Raw genomic sequence first — 20,629 nt, 5'->3', positions numbered from 1 at the left:
ATGAGCGGAAACAAACCAATTCATTTAGTGATTGGCTTAGGTTTGGTTTAATTATTTTTCCTTTGTAAAGAATTATGTGAATCAAATCATCGAGCTTGGTTTGATTTGCATGTTTTGGACAATTTGTGCGATTCTTTTACCCAACTTTGATTTATTTGTGTTAGGATTTAATTGTCCATGAAAAACAATATATCTTGGAGCGACTTAATAGTTTTTAAGCACCATTCCTAACACGCGTTTTGAGCTGGTTTTTAGTAGCAAGTTCTACCGCTCATGAACTCTAAACACATTGATTATTGATCACATAACTAGTCAATTTAGTCGTTTTCCATGGTTACTATTCATTGAAATTTCAAATTTAAGTAGCATATAACTGTTGGTCGCAGTCGCAAAAAGCAATTATGCATATGCATGTTAAAGTTTGATTTCTTCTGATATTCCTCTTCCTAATAACTAATAATTTAATCCACTAACACTCTCTTTTGTAAAAATTCAATGGAAAAAAACGAACATACTGTCCTGATCAAAATACATTTTTTGTTGAGCAGGTAAACAAAAAAAACACATAAAATCGAAAAAACAAGAAGGCGACGCGCATACAGCACACTATTGATGTGGATGTGGTACTCTCAGGTATACTCTACTCTAGTGTCGTCGTATGTCTGACCAAAATGCTAAACGCCTGTGACGGGTGAGAGAGTGGGCCCCATCCACGCTCACTCTTCTCCTCTCTGTTTTTCCCTATTTATTTTCTCTCTCTCCCCCCCTCTCCTCCACAAAAAAACCGCCATTCCCAAACGCTTTCGCCTTTCCCTCCTCCTCCGTCCTCCTCCAATAATTCCACTCTAAAACCCCCATATCTAATTAATTAATCCTCCCCAAATTTGATTAATCTCCATCTAATCATCTGTCTATATACTATATATATACTTATTGATTGTGTGTGTGTATATATATATGCAGCCTTGTAGCAGAGAAATGCAAGAAATGAACTCTCTATTGAACGCCTCTGCTTCCGCCTCTCAGCTCTCCCTCCAAGATCACCACCACCTCCAACACCACCAACAACAACAATCTCACTCTCACAGCTCCCAGATGCATCCACAGATTCCGAACCCCTCCGCGTCCCACTTCGACTCCGCCACCCACGACGACTTCCTCGAGCAAATGCTCTCCACCCTCGGCCCCTCCTGGGCCTCTGCGGCCGACGACGCCCCGCCTCCATCCTCCTCCAACCCTGACAATGTCGTCTTCTCCTACGATGACTCCGCCACCCTCGCCTCCAAGTTTCGCAGCCAGCAGATCAGCGCCGGTTCCGGCGCTAACAAGTCCGCCTCCGCATCTGCCGCCGCTGCCGCCGCCATGATGCTCCAGCACCAGCTCATGATGTCCAGATCAGGCGCCGCCGACTCCGGCTTCTCTCCCATGGGATTGTCCTTGGGGAACAACGGAGACTTTGACCGGTCCAACAACGACGTCGGCGACGTCTCCTCCTTCAAATCCCCCAATACGGTGGTGAGTCTCCCTCCTCTCTCTCTCTCTCTCTCTCTCGCTATCAGTCTGAAGTAACCGATGGCATAAATGTAAATTTACAATGGCGGCATAAATGTAAATACGGTTATTTTACAGGGAGGCGATGGGGCTTCTTCTGTTCAATCTCTGTTCAATGGTTTTGGCGGATCACTGCATGGAGCTGCAAATTCTCAGTCTCCCAATTTTCACCACCCTCAGGCATGCCCTCGCTCTTAATTTTATTTAATTATTAATACATTAATTAATCACGATTTGTTCTAATTGGGATTGTTAATTATGCACAGGGAGGTCAGCTGCAAGCGCAGAACTACGGAGGTGCAGGGGCAGCGATGAACCAAGCTCCGGCGGGTGGGTCGGCTGGGGCTGCGCCGGCCCAACCCAAGCCCAGAGTCAGGGCGAGAAGAGGTCAAGCCACTGACCCACACAGCATAGCCGAAAGAGTGCGTCTCAGTCAATTTTATTTGTTGTTGTTATCTGCGCAACCAAACAGAAACGGCTGCAATTCTTTGTTTGTTTCTTTTCGTCAGTTACTCTGATTTCTGACTGAAATGGTGTTGCAGTTACGGCGAGAGAGAATTGCAGAGAGAATGAAGGCTCTGCAGGAGCTGGTTCCCAACGCCAACAAGGTAATTTAATTTAATTAATTAATTAACCAATTATAGTCTGTTAATCGAGATTAAACAACGTAATTTATTTGTGGCCATTAAACAATTTTTCTTTAATGTTATGTAACGATATGAAAATTAAATGGCCAAGTTAAAAATAAAAAATTTAACGAAGAACACACCGCGAACATGTCACTATTTCAGTATGTCAAACTATTATATAGTAAACAAGTAAAAACGGATTATAGTGCGTTTGTTAGCTTAGGATATGGTTGTGGTTAAATAGGGAGTATAAGGTAAATTTCCTTATGTCAAATTATGCGTCATAAATAAGAAATCAGCATATTAATGATACATAATTAATAATTTAACTATCTAAAACCACATTATTTAATTTAAAAGATTATTACTTTTTGTATTTAAAAAAAATGTTAACTAATCCTTCCGTGCGCAAAAAGAAAGGAGAAAAAGAGGAAGTTGGTCCCGAGCCGTACTCCTGCACGAGCCAAATGCCGATTGGTTAGACCAATTAATGGAGTATTCGAAACGTTACTAGTCTGTTGGTTTTTATTTATTTTTATTTTTTATTTGGAAAAAAAAGGTTACTAGTTAGTTAGACTTGCATTCTTGTATTATTTAGTATAGAACCAAGAAAATTATTAGTATTAATTATATTTTTAACCTAAACTAATGACTAAGTAGATGAAAGTTAGGACTATTGGCCAAGGGAGTGGTTGCACTTTAAGTTTCAGTCTTCCTCCTCGTAGTTTAAAACTTTTTTTTTTTTGTAAGAAAATTAAATTTAATCCAAGGATTACAGGAAACGATTTTCACACTGAACACTTGTTTACTTCCATTCATTTACTTTTGTTTATTTATGCGATTTAATAGCCAAAAATAAACGTATGAGTGTGAGGTACGGGGAAACCAGTTCCCATGATTATATTCTTCTAACTTAACCATATACTTATCTGGTCGCAAGTAACTATTTTTAGTATATATAAAACTAGTTTAGTATATTTCTATATGAGATGTTTATAGAAATGTGTGTGTGTGTGTATATACATGTGTTTCCATATGAGATGGGATCCAATAATTTAATGAATTGGATGTGGGTTTTGGAATGACAGACGGACAAAGCTTCAATGCTGGATGAGATAATCGATTATGTAAAATTCCTCCAGCTCCAAGTCAAGGTACTCCTCACATCTTTTAGATTAATGTTTATTATTTTTTGAAGATTAATTAAACAAAAAAGAAAGATTCCCTGCTGGTTTGACATTGTTTGCTATATTAGAATCTGGATACGATAATTAAGTAATTAATTTGTTATATATGTTTACTGACTGGCATTGTGCTTTTTGGGGCACCACACAATATGTAGGTTCTGAGCATGAGCAGGTTGGGCGGTGCAGCTGCTGTTGCTCCCCTTGTTGCTGATATGTCCTCTGAGGTAAATTCATTTCACAATAAACCCGCCCATAAATACGCTTTTATGATGTATTCCAAATTAAAAACGCACCGTTACTGTATGAGAAAGCTCAAACGTACGACATTGCGTTATTGACTTGGGTACTAACGTATAGAACATTCTCAAACTGCTTGGACCAAATACATGTTTTGGCCAAGCAGAAACCCACCAAGACCACCACACAAAAAAATAGAGAAAAAGACGAGGAGATTTTTCCTTCTGGATTTTTTTTTTTTTTTGTGTGGAACAAAAACCAAACCACCACATTTCACCTACCCTACACCCAGCAGTGTACCCAGCCAACCCCTAAAATTCTCCATCATATAATACAAAACGACAAAAACAAAAGCAGCACGCGTGCCCACTGTCTCAGATTCCTCTTTTCTCTTTTAGCTTTTGTCCTTTCCTTTTCACACCCTAAAAAAAAAATACTAAATGATTATTTTAATTTTTGGTCGTCGATGTAGGGTGGCGGTGACTGTATCCAAGCCAGTGCCAACGGCGGGACCCGCGGACGGAGCTCAAACGGCAACCAAACGGCGTCATCATCCAACGACAACAGCATGACGGTGACGGAACACCAAGTCGCCAAGCTCATGGAGGAAGACATGGGCTCCGCCATGCAGTACCTCCAGGGAAAAGGCCTCTGCCTCATGCCGATTTCCTTGGCCACCGCCATCTCCACAGCCACATGTCACTCCAGGAACCCCCTCCTCCAGAACAGTAACAACAACCCGGTCATCCCGTCCAACGGTGGCGACGGGCCATCTTCACCCAGCATGTCCGTGCTGACCGTCCAGTCAGCCACCATGGGTAACGGCGGGGTTGAGGGTTCCGTCAAAGACGCCACCTCCGTTTCCAAGCCCTGACTGAGGGCCTGACTGAGGGCGCCGCCGTCGATCGTCGACTGACCTTTTGGCTTTGGTCTTTACTTTTTTAGTGACAAATGAACACACACAGTGACGTGGGCTACGAGGCGGTCTAAAGTCTACGAAAATAAGGCATCTGGGGTGGTGCTTTTCCAACGACGCCGTATTTGCGTAGACTTTGGCTAAAAGCTAACTCAAGCGCACCACGAGAACCACCCGATCCCTATAAACCCTTTTCTTTCTAAAAGAGGTTTTTGGGCTCTCTTGTTTATTTCTTTTAATTTAGTCTTTCTTTTGTTTATCCTAAAAAAAATATTAATCTTTCTGTTGTTGTTGTTGTTGTTTTTTTTTTTCTCTGAAGAAAATTATAAATTTCTAGTGCAATTTGCCTTGCCATCCCTCCTTATGTTTTGTGAATTTCTAGTATGTTTCCAGATATTCTATATTTTGCAAATTTTAATTATTTGATCTATACATAAAGGCATAATGATCAACCGTCTCGAAATATAAGATACTTCATAGTAGAAAAAAATACAAAAAAACATAATGATATGTTGTTTATGACGTGATTGGGGTTTCTGGACAGAAAAAAAAAATACAAAAAAGAAGAGAAGAAGGAATTATTAGGGTTTAATAATGATGAGAGAATTATTAGAGAGTTGTATTTATCTAAAAGGAGTAGGCGGCTGCTAGGCTAAGCTTTGATGACTTTTTCTTTTTAGGGTTTTGTTTTTTATTGTTAAAGGGTCATTTAGTTTAGTTTTCTGTGTGGGGCCTTTGGAGTAAAGACAATAAAAGAGTATTGCAACGTGGATTAGGTTATAGGTCAACTAAGACTATATTTAAAAAAGACGTTAAATATGCTAAATAAGATTAAAGGATATTTAGATGTTCTTCAATAGATATCTATCTATATATAATAAATATTTGACACATCCATTAAAAAATAAGAGAATTTAACACTTGTATTTAATTTGTCACATCAACCATCAACTAAAATTTTGACATATTATATTTGACATCTTTAGAGATGCTCTCTAAATGTCTTTATATTTTTCTTCCATTTAACGAGATAAAGACTAAATATATATTAAGAAATACAAGAAATGGGATGATTGATTGATGTATACCCACTTCACTTTGGTAACCCTAAACACTTTTGTGTATGATATGAGTGTGTACGACAATTTAGAGAAAAACTTGGCAAGAGGTGTATACCAGTAATTCGTACGATGCCTCCTACAAAAATAAATATTAACGAGAGAGTTAATTTAGTATATCGGTCGTCTTGAAGAATTATGAGACAAAATGACCACAATTAGGGTTTGCTCTTTATGAGGTATTTTCTTTAGCAAATTAAGTATAAGACAAGCTTAACTGTAATTTGTTTACCAAAAAATTTACAATTTGGCATAAAAAGATTGTGAATGCAACCTACCCACTAATGAACTCTAATTTTGTTTTCGGTTGCTGGAACTTGGAAGGTTCAATTAGTCTCTTAACTATTACAGGATGGCTCAGTGGTTGGGGATAAATTCTAGGTCCGTATTAACATACGGCATGTTAAGGGTTCGATTCCTGACGCTAGTGAATTGCACAATGGCCAATGAGAGGCTGAAATGCCTCTGTGAGTCTTTTCGACCCCCGAAATAGTGAACTGTTATGGTGAAGCCACCAGCTAGTCCTTTAAAAAAAAAAAAATATTAGTCTCTTGGATTTAGGTTTAAGTGGTACCTACCTTTTGTTGTTTTTCCCATCTTTCTAATCCCCCTTCAAATTTGAATACTCATTCTATACATAAAATCTAGGGAACTTTAACGAAAAACTCCCGGTACTGTTCACTTTAACGAAAAACCACATTTTTACACTAAAAAGTCAATCCTGGTACTATTCACTTTACCCTTTATTTTGTCCTTATCATTAAAACTCAAAGTTTTCAAGCCCTTTTCATTAGTTTTCCTTAAAATCTATGGGTCAAATAGTTTTGATCATCTTCAATCGTTGCGATGATGATTGTTACACAACTTAGACTCATATTTTACACTTCTTTTTCTGTGGATGAATTTTTCTTCTCTTGAGTCAATAATTTTTGTCCTTTTTCTGTGGATGAGTTTTTAAGTTGAAACGTAAGATAAATAAGGGGGCTTCAATTGTTTTATGAATTTTGTGGAAAGGTCGGCTAACGCATGCAGATGACAAGTTATCATGGGAGTCCAATCATTCTTTATGATTTGAACACTCAGTAGAACAGTTTAATTAAGTGATTAGTCAGATATTCATTCAAGACATGAAATTATGTGCATTGAAAAATTGTATTTAAACATATTAGACCGTGCTTAAATACAAAAAGATTCATTTCTTTGTAAGAGTGGTCTGACCAACCATATAAGTATAACTAGATTGTATACCAAAGTTTTTTTAGTATTAACTATATAGTGCTTGGTGCTTAAGAAACTTAACAAACAAAGAAAACAAACTTAATGAACCACATCACATATTATTACTTCACGGTCCGAATCCCAAATTGATTCGTAATCATGTTATCATAGATGATTAGAAAAAGTTGCGTTTGGGGTGGTATTCTTTGTTGACAAAACGCACATATTATTATTACCCTTTACTTACCTTCTTTATTCTATTATCCTATGTTAGTTAAATCAAAATTAAAAAATACTAAGTTGTTTTTTATTGTGTTGATTATTTCTTAATTATCGTTAGGTTAGAAAGCACCATGACAAAATTGTATTTTTTATCTCAACTTTTCGATGTGGAACTTATATTCAACACGCTCCTTCATGAGAGACCATCGCATAATTATATTCAACATGAAACAAAACTAAACAAAGGTGAGGTTCAAGATAACATGTTATATGGCTTTATCAATTAATCTTGGTTCAGTACAATTTGTTTGCGCATGGTTCAAAATGATATGAAGTTTGACTCATATAACGAGAACGTCGTATCTTTTTATGAATTCGATACTTAGTTCTGACTACCGTCGATGTTATTCACAAACTATATAAAGAAGCGGAGAAATGAACATTGTGGATGCAAATTTCTTCCTCCTTAACCTTAGACAAAATTGCACGTACAAAACAATTAACATCTTAGGGTCAAGACCAAGAGCCTCATGCGCCCACGATGAATGAGGAGGGCTTTGGCCAAAGAACCTCCGATGCCAAAGTTAGAATTTAGAAAGAAAATTGTTTAGAGAGTTTTTTTTTGAGTTTTGCAAGAGTGTGGATTTAGCTTTTTAGAGAAAATGGGGTTCAATGTATAAAGCATGGGCAGTCCCCCTTTCGAGAAAAGGTGGCCGGCCCTTTGGGGTATTTTTGTGTGAAATTGGTGATTCAATTGGTTATTAATGGATTAATTAGGATTAAATCTATTAATTAGCCAATTAACTCAATTTATATGGAATGTTTTGAAGGTTATGAAATAATTACCTTGTGAAAAATATAGGATGAGGATATATGAAATAACTTTGAATTTGTTACCTATTTTGGGCATTTTTGACTTGATTGAGGGATGATTGTCCATTGTTCGCGCGTAGAAATCCCAATGTGCCTCGAGGGTAATTTTATCATTTTAACCCAAAAATCCACATGTTGCCTTGTGATTATTTTTGGCTCCACAAACATAAACACTTAAACTAATCTTGAACAAAAGAAAATTGGTATTGCATAATTTGAGCTTGAGGGCGTGTGAATAATTCAGAAGAGATCATCTCCAGATCTCTTCTACCAAGATCATCAGATCAAGTGATTTGGGCTTTCGAAATTTCATCCATTTGCCAAAAATTATTATAGCTTTTAAGGGGTCAAAACAGGCGGGCCGTTGAATGAAATTTCAAAGGCCCGGATCAATTGATCCGATAACCTTGGTGGAAGAGATCCGGAGAGAATCTCTTTTTTGAGTAATTAACCAGGGCGTATTTCCGGATCAAGATCCTCTCCTAAGCTAAGGGTGAGGATCCTCCTGAGCAAGTCCATCGGGCCGTTCAAATTTTATCCAATGGTTAAAAACAGGGAGCTCCTCTAAAGTTATAACAAATGTAACCGTCGGATAAAATTTGAGACACCTTGCCAGTTGCCAGCGTGTCAATGGCATGCTGACGCAAGGCCTTCGTAACGTTCGTCCAAGTCCAAGCAGCATGCATGTAACCAGTTGCTACTGACAACTCATAATTTGAGATTAGAGTAGTGCTAAATACACAGTAATTTTCACCTTCTCATTTTCTTCTTTTGCACTTATTTTGTTTATTTTGCCGAGCCGGCTGATTGATTAGGAGATTGATATTGGTAAACAAGAACTTTCCAACTTTGATCTTCCCAGATCTCCTCAAAATATCAAATTCAATTTACATATTCTTCCTCGCATTCTTTTTTTTTCTTTTGTATAAATTTCATACACGCATGATGCACATGGGAATATTAAGAGACATGTAGTCCACTACTTTTTGTAAATTCTTCACCACCCCATGATTCACCCATTGACCCTCCAGTTCTGAATCAAGATTATTTTTTAGGGTTCATCATTTTAATTTATTATTATTAATCTAATTTTGGCCATAACTCCACCGATCTAGTCAGAGATTGCAAAATATGATTTCAGGAGGATTAAACAGTTCATATTATAACTAATTAAAAAATTGTTTACGGAGCCAAAAATAATAAGGCCCTTTAGCCAAAATGAATCTTAAGATTGGCATAAACTCACATTTTAGTTCTTAAGATTTAAAGTTGATAGAAGTGGTCCCTGAGATTATCCAATGTCAATCATTTTGGTTATTCCGTAAAAAAATTTCCGCTAAATTGAGGTGTTTTTGTTAAATCAACCCCTTCACTTGAACCGGTAGTTTCTTCAATTTAATAGCAATTTTTCACGTATATAACAAAATGATTGATGGTGGACAATCTCAGAGACCATTTCTATTAATTGTAAATCTCAAAGATCAAAGTGAAAAGTTATGCCAATTTTAGCTGAAAAGCCTAATAATAACGGCATTGAAAATTGTTGATGCATTTTCCAAAATACATTTGTTTAACATATAATAAACTCAGAAACTCGTTCCCCTGAATCTTTCTGTCATGATCCGGGTTTAAATGCGATTGCAGTGCATAGATACTTAGAGTGAGGCAAAAACATGAACCATAAAAACTTGCTGTGGATATTGGCAGGGCATCTCAATCACACAAAAGTATGGACTTCATGTATTTTGGTCATATCCGACTTCACGCTAAGCCACTTTCTTGAGAACCGTCTCAGTTAAACGGCTTTATTAAAGCTTCTTTCGTACTTGAGAAACAAAAGTGAAGGTATTTCTATTTCAACCCTAGAGAGTATAGAGACGTCATCTCATCGTACTTAAATACGAGAAAAACTTAGATGAAATTGGGTTTTGATCCGCTACAAGCAGACTCTTCGACAACCTACAACAACGAACTCCCTCCATATATTTCGACTCAACTGTCACTAACTAGCAGCACAAACTGCAGTTTCATGGAACCATTCCAAATATTTCTACTCCAGTATGTAAAATAAACAGAAGGAACGTATCAAAGTTTTTCTCATGCATTCCTAACCACGTCTTCCTGTTTCAAGTTTCCGAAAACAAAAATCAGTTTTCGTATCAAACAAGTTTACTGACAGTTTGGCCCTACAAATCCTCTGTTACTCATTAAGGACTAAGCTCTCAAAATCTCTACATGCTCAGCAAATCCCTACAAATCCACAGACGCAGTTTTACTCTCACCATTTCATCATATGCTACCCGTTGCCCAAAAGTGTCACCAAGATATTGGCACATACACAGTGATGGTGATAACTGCAATCTAAGTTTGCAACAGAAGCGTCCATAAAATATGCGTAATACCTACAAATATGCCAAAACATATACAGCAACGAAGCATAAACTGTATCCCTAAACGCACGGAAAGGAGAAATTAATGTCAGAAGAATGCATATGCTCTTACATGGCTACCTTGGAATCAGAATACTAGCATTGACAACACTGCACTTCTTTCATTCTACCAGTTGCCTAGATGTCCTAGGTGTGTCAAGTTCATCAAACATATGAGCCACAAAGAAGTATTCCAACTACGTGAGCTTTCAAATTATTACATCAAATTTTGCCAGAAACACATCTTGTCGGATATATACACCATATTCTCCATTGTTTCTTATTTAAACATGAATCGACACCAAAAGAATGACAGCTTCCTAATGTGGTACTGCCTCTGCAGTGCAAACTTTAAACCTTACAGATTTCTGCTACCCACTGAATAATGAATTGAACATAAACCCAGGAACTGACCTGGACGACTCCTTCATTGTTCAGGAGCCAATTCAAGCTTTATACTCCTGCCAAAATGGATAAAGTTTCCATTCACTTCAACCATCCTTGTACCTAAGTTTTCATGTAATAAGTAATCCCACTTTCACCCTAGTATTCCTAGTAACGTTATTGCATACGAGTAACGAGTCAAAAGACTCAAAACTAAAGCATTGTATCATAGCAGTATTGTTAGAAAACGTATGTACAAATCTTCGTAAATGTATTTAGTAATCAATAATCATTAAACATCAGCATGCATCCATTAAAATTGAGTCAGAAACCGATACTCATTTTCTTTAACTGACTCTTTAACTACAAGGAGTAAGCTTTAGGCAATTAATTCTTCATTACTACTGCTGTACAACAAACAAATTCTCATAGCCAATAAGAGTAACAGCAACACATTAACCTGATCCCATTAAACCAAAAGTTGACATGAAAAGTTTTAACTAGTGGTGGTAGGCTTGAAAGTGTAAGGCTGTGGAAGTGACAACGGACCTTTCCTCGAATCTTTATCATCCAAAAGCCTCTTCAGACTCTTGTTCTTGCAGTATAGCGCATCAAAATGCTTCACCTAAAACCCCCAAAACATTAAAATTAAACAAAGAACAAAAACCCAATAGATAAAAATTAAAACTTTGTGCTCCAAGAAACCCAAAATGTGAAACAAAAATTGGAATTTGAGAATTGGGGATTTCAGATTTTACCCAAGAAGTACGGCAGTGTTTGACAAACTCCTCCCTCGAAGCTTTGCATTCTGCTGGGTACAACAGGCCCTTCGACGCGATTTCGGTCTGCTTCTTGTCCGATTCTTTCTCCACACACGCATAGAAAGCGTCCCGAGCCTTTCCGAACACGTCAAATTGCAGGTTAAACCCCAAATTTCAATCCTTGACATCTACATTTCAGGAGAAAAACAATGGAGGAGAGAGATTGAGAGAGAAGTAGGACCTTGTAGCAAGCTTGTCTGGCATTGGAGAGGACGTCCGTGTGAACCTCTGCTGGGTTTCGTGCGGCGTAAGCTTCCGTGGCCATTGATTTGAGATGAGAAGGGAGAAAGCCCTGATCTTATGATTCTGTTCAGCTGCTGTGAGTCGGCGAGGACTGCTTCGTAAGATCCGAACGCGCGTATGAGTGAATGGGCCGCGTGGGGCCGAGCTGGGTGTTAAGCCGTAGTGTTCGTGGATCGACTTCAATGGACTTTGATAATATGGGCCTTTAGACTAAAGGGCCCATGGTTCAGAAAGATTTATAAGTAGAAACTTGATATCTCACACTACATATGAAATTTGAGTGGATTATATTACGTTGAAATATCGCACATCAGCCGTCTCTTTGATAAAATAAGAGTTTGGATATCATAATCACACTTCAACTAGCAACAAGAACTTTTGTTATAAAACTCACACTTGTCAAACTGTACAAGTGATAATTAACAAGTTTGTGATAATATTGGTGTTGTTGAAGTACGCTTTGGGCCAGTGTCTATGATAGTTTGACTTGGTATTAGAGCCAAGGAACTGCCCCAAGTAGCCATGTGATGGGTAGGTCCCCTTGGCTCCATGTGATTGTCAATGTATGGATATCCCATCTTTGACCCAGTACTTGGATCCTGCATAAAGGAACATGTTGAAATATCCCACAGTGACATCTCTCTAAGAAAAGAAGAATTTAAATTTCCCAATCCCCACTCCGACTAACACCAAGCCTTTTGTGATAAACCCCACACCCATTAAACTGTGCAGTAGTAAATTGACACCAAGCCTTTTGTGATAAACCCCACACTCGTCAAACTGTGCAGGTGGTAATTTGTGATAAACCCACACCTGTCAAACAAGTTGAAGATAATATCGGTGTTGTTGAATGTGGCATTTTGGCCAATCTCTTTGATAATCGAAACTAGAAATTCATTATAGGAGAGGCACCATGCAGTTAACATCATATGAAAGAATCGAAGGCATATAGAAAACACAAAGATAGGCAAAGAAAATTATTGTCCTTTTTTGTTGTGTCTGTGTGTGTTGCGTTAGAAACGAGAGAAAAAAGTTCTGATTTTGTTTTTGCTCATTGAAACGATTTATTTCTATTTTAATTTTGGTTTCATGGATCTAAAAATAATAGATGAAAGGAGAATAGAAGAAAATACGAGGGAAGATTTATGTCCAAGATATTAGAACAAAATTGTGGAAGTGGCTAGTCTTTGTCTGATTTGATTGCTCCAGATTTCTTAGCTAAACTGAGAGTTCCATTTGGGACATCATCATGACAAGCATTTGTTGGAGGATGGTGGTAATCATTGGAAGGTCAAGTTACCAATTGGTGCTCTCCATTTAGGTACATATATGTGAACCAATTTGAAAAAAAATTCAGGACGGAATCGTGCCCATTTTGGTCCTTAAGTGGTTCTGTCACTACTTCATACCAAGCGCAGACTTAGTATGTATATATAGCACCCAAAAGAGATATTAGGGAAGACAAAGACACTCGTTTGTATGCAAAAACTTGTAAATTTTGCTTAGAACTTATGACAACTTCTTTGCAAACAGTTATATACTACCTATTTTCATTATAAATGTTAAGGAAGTTATCCACTAGGTCTTAGTCTAATATTGTTTCTCGTACTAATATTAGTAAATGTTCCACGTTCAGAACCCGTTATGGATAAAAATGTGAAGAAGGTCAATGAGGATATATTTAAGAAGCTTTTAATGGGAGAGATTCTTATTTTTTTAAATTTATAAAAATAGGGATTAGTTGTAGGGTCCATATCATATCAAACTTTAACGATCTGAACCATCTATTTTTTAAGTTGTACTTCATTGATCATCCTTGCAAAGTATTAGCCAAATCGAAAATATTTAACACATCTAATTAGGTTCAAAGAAATGAACGAATACTTTGTTGTACAAGAAACAATGAAATTTGATCTTGATAATAAAATAGGCAAATGATTTTGGATTGAATTGAATTTTTACAAGGATGATATATGAATCTAGACTTATAAAATAGATTGTTCAGATTATTAAAATTCGATGTAGAGTTAGCCCCACACCTAATCCCCATTTTTTTCAAAAAATTAGAATCCCTTTGTATAAAGATCCTGTGTGTGTGTCTATATATATCACGATTGCAAAACTTTTTTTAGAATCCCTTTTTATAAAGATCCTCTGTGTGTGTGTATGTGTGTGTCTATATATATATCACGATTGCAAAACGAAAAGGTAAGGGCGAAAATTGAAGCCAATTAGATTAAGTAAATCTCACTCAAAACAGCTATTTTTTTAGTAAAAGTTGTTTGATTAAAAGCCAAAAAGAGGCACATCAGAACAACAAGGCAGAAGCACAAAGTCGTATTACAAGAGTAGCAAAAATTTAGAAGACAAGTCAACTAGACTAATCCAAGCACCAGACCACAAAACAAGCCACAAAATCTCAATCACTACTACCCGACTCATACGAACTTACGAAGGGCAAGGAAGGCTATCGCGAGAAAGCACAAAGACCAGGGAGGTTGGAAGTCTACTGACCCAACCCTCAGCGCATAACAACTAATCAAGAGTCCAATTTCACTAAATCAGTTGGTGAGTTTCTAATATTATAGGTTCGTTTGTGTTTTGATTCTCAGAGAATTAGTAAACACATAGTAATCCTTACTGATACCCAATTTTTTATTTTGGTTCAATATAAAGAGACGCGCCTAAATTACATAAGGTAAACATTTTTACTTTTTAATTCTAATAAAAATGATAGCAAGAGAGAAAACACTTGAATTCATGACCTCATATTCGATGGTACATGCTCTTGACGAGTTGAGTCACGAGTCCCTTCTATACAAAATGAACTTTAGCTAGAGTAGAGTGGGGAGTATGGTGTGTTAGTAGATCTTCATATCTATTTTAGTCGAGGAAGAAGATATATAGATAATGGAGTTGTCGGCAATAAATAGAAGATTGAAAAAAAAGCTGCTGTAAGTAGTGTAATATACTAATATAAAGACCAAGTAGCAGAGAGAGACAGAGAGATAGAGAGAGAGAGAGAGAGAGAGAGAAGGTGAGTGGATGAGGGAGAGAAGTAGATCACTGGACTAGTAGCGAGTGGTGGTGACAGAAGAGAGTGAGCACACTCGGGCAATTGTATAAAGCCATACCTTTGCGTGATGTGTGCTCACTTCTCTTTCTGTCAGCCGCACGCCGCCCACCGCCCACCGCCCACCGCCTGCGCTGCCCTCCCTTTCATTATGTCTTTCTGTGTTCCTCCTCTCGATCTCTCTCTCAGTTCTGCTACCTACTACCGTCTCAGCTTCCACTTTCCAGGTGTACTCTTTCTTTCATTCTTTCAAGAAGATAAGAATTGAATTTATTTATTTATCCCCTTTATATCTATTTTTTCAATCAATTATTATTGCATTTTCATTTTCCCAGGCAGACCCTCCGACCTTGCCCCTTCTTCTCGTTTGGAAGATGATATCCAGTATGTATACACTAGTGTGCATCCATTCTCTCAAGTTCCACTGATAAATAACTGAGTCTCAGGTTTCATCACCATTTATCAGTATCACAGATCTAATCTTCTAGCCCTAGCTTCTTTGTTTTCCTCTTTCAAGATTTACTATAGTAAAATACAGAACGAATTTAGTACGTGAAAAATACATACATACTTGTATTATTCGGCACTTTGTTAAAAATTTATTTTAGAAAATTCGGTCTTTTTTTTTAAATTTTAGTATGTATTCATTTAATTTATTAGTTAATTTTTTTTGGTGTGAATTAATTTAGGGGATGTATTCAATTGGGATTTTAAAGGATTTTAATTCCTTTAATGAATCTAGGGGTATTCAATTGGGATTTTAAATGATTCTCTGAAATTCTAGGTGTATTCAATTAGAATTTTAAGATAGTTTATTAAAATCCTTAGAGAAATCCAGGTGTATTCAATTAGAAATTGATTTTAAAGAATTTGATAAAGTTGAGGAATTAGAGGGAATTGGAGAGATTTCGTAGTGTATTTTAAGCATCCACAAATCTCACCTCTTCCCATGAGATTTTGAGGGAATTGAATCAAAATTTTATATGGAATCTCTACAAATCAATTAAACTCCATAAAAATCCATGGATTTATAAATCCATTAAAATCTCTCACATTCTCAATTGAATACACCCCCTTAGTTTCTTTGTTAAAAAACGTGAATTTTATGTTTAATAAAATTATGCGAAATATGTGAAGATAACGGGTATTAGACGTGACTATATACGTGTATAATAAATATATTGTATGTTTAAGTTTTAGAAAACGTGTATGAAAAACAAAAGTACACGCGAATTATTATATCACAATTCAGTATTACTGTAGTATTTATCATAAATGTCTATGGAGTTTGAAATTAGCTTTTTTGATGGTCCTTTGCTAATCAAGGTACTAATTAATCCGTCCAACTGTTCACATTTTAACGGACACCTTTGTTTATTTCTCTCTCAGCATCATATCCACACCATCACAAGGTTTTTATTTTTATTTTTTGATACAAGTGATTTTCTACACTGAACTCATGTAAAGTATTAAGGCGAAATTCATATAAATTACTGTACAAAAATATTTGAACTTAAATGCAGATGAGGGAGTAGAGTGTTCAGTCAATTACCCATGTCTGCTACACCATCAAAAGGTAGGAAAATGATTTTCTCCGGATCTCTTCCTCTTAATCCATTAAGTTCGAGGATTCAGATCATTTAAATTTGATCAAACAGTTAAAGTTATTATAATTTTTAAAGTAGGTCATTGTTTGTAGTCGTTTCATCAAATTTTAATAGCCCGGATCCTTAGACTTGGTGAATTAAAAGGAAGGGATCCGAAGGAAGGGATCCGGAGATGATCCCTTTCACCGGATCCCTTTCCAAAAGGTATTATTTTCTTCAAAACCAAGACAATAATTAATTTCTTTCATATTCATAAAGATTCCAATTTGCTGATTGGATTTTTTTTTTTATTTTTTTGGGTGCATTGATGATGATATGCACATTTTCCGGTTTAAACTCAAACCCGGATTTTGTTGTGGAAGCTGGAGGCGGAAAGAGGAAACATAAACCCTTCTGGGTCACAGCGCGGTGCCAAATTTGGACAGAAATTCATAGTTCCCTCATCTCTCCATATCTCAACTTTTCTTTTATCATTAATTACCTTTTCAACGATGGGACGAATTTCCTTTTACATGTCACAAATTCTTTCAATTGCCAGATTTTCCTGGATTCTGATTTACTGCCCATTTTTGGGAAGATTTTTTTGCTTCGTTTCAAGGTGAATGAATGGATGACTAGCTAGGGTTTTAGCTTTATCTAGGCCCAAATAGAGTTTTTGATATTCTTCTATATTTGTTGTTGGTTTTTATTTTGCTTCTCCGATAGGAACTAATTCTTGTATTGAATTCAGGAGCAACAGATTTGCTGCTTCCGTTTATTTGCAGCAGGTTATTCATCTAGGTAACAGTTGTTATCTACTTAAAGATTACAAACTTCATGAGCTTTTTTTTTTAATTTATTTGCTATTTATTCACTATTTATTCTATTTTTATGGCTTCTTTTAATGCTGGTCTCTTAAGTTTTTCTACTGTAAATCCTTTTTCTGCCTGGCTTTTTAAATTTACTTTTGTTTGTGTAAGGGGGATTTGTGTGTTTAGTTTGAAGAACTGCTCGGGTAATTTTTAACTTTTTATGAGGACATGAGAAATTGACTTGATACTGAACTTTTGAGTCATTGAAGAAGATTTCATAAATTGATGAGATTCTCTCTTTTTTTCCTGGACTTGTTATGCGGGAACAACAACAACCTTTATCTTTTTTACCATTGTATAATTCTTTAACTCAAAACTAGTTTACATAATTTAAGTTCCAGGGTACTGTTTATATATATTCAAACGTTAGGTATTTAATATGAAGCTCACAAGGTCTGAAAATCTGGTTGAGATGCTCATTCAATACATGATCTTCTTGTTGCAACTCAAGAAAGATGAAAAAGAGAATGGCTTTAATTTTTTTCAATAATAAAAAAGATTTGCTTAGTCTCTTCTCAGTACTCTACACAGTTGATTCAATGCTAGAGAAAAAGAACTCCAACCATCAACCACCACATCATATGGTTTACAAAATTGGTCTAAAATTTTGTTTCAGTTATTCTTTCTTTTGGTTTCTTGATTGGCTACATTTGAAGGATGCTTTTCGAGTATCAAGGTTTCATATTACAATTATGTTTTGGAACAATTACTCCTACATGAATTTGTATTGTTTGGTGATAATTGAATGGCTTGAGTTCTTCTTGGCCTAAAATTAAATAACTTAAAAGATGCCAGTGTGTTCCCTTGATTAAGTTGCCTAGTTTTGACCTTCTTATAACTTGTTTCGATTATGGAATTTGTGGGATTTTCCTGGAGCAGTTTATAAAAAATTAAAGTTTTGTGTGTTTGTATTTTAAATTACAAAGTTGACATGTTATTGACGGTCCTTTTCCTTGAGTCTTTGTGTTTGAAATTAATAGACCGATTCCACGAAGCCTTTCTTTTATTTGTTTGAACAATTAACGTATCAATGTGTTTAATTATTGTGTTTCTCCTCTTTAGTTGTACATAAACCAAACAGGATTGTTCAATTTTCCGTGGATGAGTTATTTCCTTTTTCTCTTAATGAAGTGCATGTCACTACCCCCTAAAGGTTTTCGGGTTTTATGATGAGGACAGTTGAGAAACTAAGAAGAGAATGGGGTACATTGATCATAACCCTGAATGGTTTAAAACAGTGTAGTGTAACACTAATCCCAATAGAAGGCTAATCAGTTAGGTCCCAGCCCTAATTGCAATATGCTTTTGTTCTCCAGCTATAAACATCTCCATAGTTTTGGTTTTCGTGCATCAGAGAGCAAAGTTCATACAAGAATTCAATTGCTTGTGTACTTATAACTAGCCCCTTATTGTGTTGATTTCAGATGAGTTGTTTAGTTTACCATAACGTGTTTAACTTCTTGATTTCACGTCAGTATTAACTTCCTACTATTACTGCAGAAGCGTTATGGAAGAGGGCATGTCAAGAACGATCTCAAATGTCAGGGTGAAACGCGATGTTGAAGAAGTTTGTGATCCAAACCTTGCTGCGAATGACTCATCAGATGGTGCTAGTAGGCATGTATCGAAGAGGTTCAAAGGCGTTGTTGAGCAGCCAAATGGGCATTGGGGTGCCCAGATATATGCCAATCACGAAAGGGTTTGGCTTGGCACGTTCAGTTCTGAGAATGAAGCAGCTATGGCTTATGATAGCGCTGCAATCAAGCTTCGCGGTTGGGAGTGCCATCGCAACTTTCCATGGACCAAAGTCACCTTTGAAGAGCCACACTTTCAAAATCAGTACTCCAAAGAAGCTGTGTTGAGAATGATCAAGGATAGTTCCTACCAAGCTGAGTTCTTAGAATATCGAAAGAGTTGTGCTGCAAGCAAGAGTTTGAGGAGTGGTATTCAATTTGACAGCTTGGTTAGGGTGCATAGCAATGGAAATGCAAAGATGTTGAATCGACTTCTTTTCCAAAAAGAGCTGACGCCAAGTGATGTGAGTAAGCTGAATAGACTTGTGATACCGGTTACCAATGCTAAACGGTGCTTTCCCAGCATATCGGAATCCATAAGTCAGAAGGTTGAGAGTGGCTCCAGCCAGCTGGTGTTTTACGATAAGATGATGAGGTCGTGGACTTTCCGGTACTGTTATTGGAAGAGCAGCAGGAGTTTTGTGTTCACCAGGGGTTGGAGTCGGTTCGTAAAGACGCACCATTTGAAGGCCAAAGACATTCTTACATTCTTTCAGTGCCATTACAAGCAATTGGGGGACAATGGTAACAAGGAGCCACAAACTTTTTACATGGTTAAAGTTAACTGGGATGGTGCTGAAAGCGAAGACGACAACATTAACTGCTTGGTTGAGAATGATGCTAATAATTACCAATATGATAAATGTAAACTAGAATCTGTAAGCCAAAATATTAATGAAGCTGAAGGAATCCGTGCTGATCAAAAGAAACGTTTCAGGCTCTTCGGCGTGGAGATCTGCAACGAGGTGGCGCATTAGCCTTGAACGTGTTATAGTTCACCCTTCAATGCCTCAGAATTTTTGTTTGAGCTTTTGCAGGGAATATCATTAATTAGGTTCTGATTACTAAACATATAAATCCGTCCCTTTAAACTTACAGGATGTTAGACTGAAATGGATAAAGGTACTCTTAATTGCTTTTTGATGAGAAGTTTTGTTATATTTGATGCATGCTTGCATATAATTCGAAGGGATGGAAGATCATTCCTGCATTCCAGGGTTGAGTTAACAGCAATTTTTGGGCTGGTTTTGGTGTCCTTCAGATGATACTTTCTTGCTCGGATGTTTTGTTATATTTTTCTTCTAAAGTAGGGGTTTTATTAAAAATGGTCATTAAAATTGACTCATTCAATCAAGATCGTTTTTGAAATTGAAAATTGATTAATGTAGTATCTGAAAATGAATGTCGTAAATCAACATAGTCCTTCCGATGCAATTTCGTCAAAATTTTTGTTTTGTTCTGATGTAGCACATAACTAGGTTCCATATATCTAATTAAATTTTGTTATATGGATTAAAAAAATGTGAATAATAAAAAACAATTTTAATTTTTTGTATTATTAAAAACTTCAAAAAAAGGAAAAAAACAAAAGAAGGCTGGGAGGGGTATTGCTGCCCAGCCCAGCCTGGGTGAGCAGAATGGTCATCCCATTCAGTTCTCATTCTCGGTGTTCTGGCAGTTGGGGAGTTTAATGGAG

General features: G+C 36.6%; 3 protein-coding genes across 6 annotated transcripts; 2 read left to right on the top strand and 1 right to left on the bottom strand.

Annotated features, from left to right (window-relative positions):
* Positions 1–759: 759 nt before the first annotated feature.
* Positions 760–4,874, top strand: LOC126605265 (bHLH transcription factor RHL1-like). Its single transcript, XM_050272637.1, has 7 exons — positions 760–1,515; positions 1,630–1,731; positions 1,818–1,973; positions 2,094–2,159; positions 3,269–3,334; positions 3,523–3,591; positions 4,077–4,874. Exons 1-7 carry the CDS (start codon positions 958–960, stop codon positions 4,476–4,478), a joined length of 1,419 nt encoding a protein of 472 aa, XP_050128594.1. The 5' UTR covers positions 760–957; the 3' UTR covers positions 4,479–4,874.
* A 5,695-nt stretch (positions 4,875–10,569) lies between these two features.
* Positions 10,570–11,935, bottom strand: LOC126601336 (cytochrome c oxidase assembly factor 6). Of its 3 annotated transcripts, none has more exons than XM_050268020.1 (4): positions 11,767–11,935; positions 11,523–11,660; positions 11,314–11,389; positions 10,570–10,887 (listed from the first exon to the last, which is right to left on the bottom strand). In XM_050268020.1, exons 1-4 carry the CDS (start codon positions 11,848–11,850, stop codon positions 10,808–10,810), a joined length of 378 nt encoding a protein of 125 aa, XP_050123977.1. In that variant the 5' UTR covers positions 11,851–11,935; the 3' UTR covers positions 10,570–10,807. The 3 variants fall into 3 exon arrangements, with proteins under 3 accessions (XP_050123977.1, XP_050123979.1, XP_050123978.1); XM_050268022.1 differs by having other exon boundaries at positions 10,570–10,841; positions 11,767–11,934; XM_050268021.1 differs by lacking the exon at positions 10,570–10,887 and having other exon boundaries at positions 11,084–11,389; positions 11,767–11,934.
* Positions 11,936–14,754: 2,819 nt separating this feature from the next.
* LOC126602035 (AP2/ERF and B3 domain-containing transcription factor At1g50680-like) lies at positions 14,755–20,143 on the top strand. Of its 2 annotated transcripts, XM_050268850.1 has the most exons (4): positions 14,755–15,285; positions 16,425–16,477; positions 17,239–17,288; positions 18,860–20,143. In XM_050268850.1, exons 1-4 carry the CDS (start codon positions 15,276–15,278, stop codon positions 19,908–19,910), a joined length of 1,164 nt encoding a protein of 387 aa, XP_050124807.1. In that variant the 5' UTR covers positions 14,755–15,275; the 3' UTR covers positions 19,911–20,143. The 2 variants fall into 2 exon arrangements, with proteins under 2 accessions (XP_050124807.1, XP_050124806.1); XM_050268849.1 differs by lacking the exons at positions 14,755–15,285; positions 16,425–16,477 and adding an exon at positions 16,484–17,106.
* Positions 20,144–20,629: the final 486 nt, after the last annotated feature.

This window comes from Malus sylvestris, chromosome 15, assembly GCF_916048215.2.
Source record: "Malus sylvestris chromosome 15, drMalSylv7.2, whole genome shotgun sequence".
NCBI classification, from domain to species: domain Eukaryota; kingdom Viridiplantae; phylum Streptophyta; class Magnoliopsida; order Rosales; family Rosaceae; genus Malus; species Malus sylvestris.
Note: the sequence above shows the minus strand (reverse complement) of the source record. Positions and strands in the feature narration are given on the sequence as shown.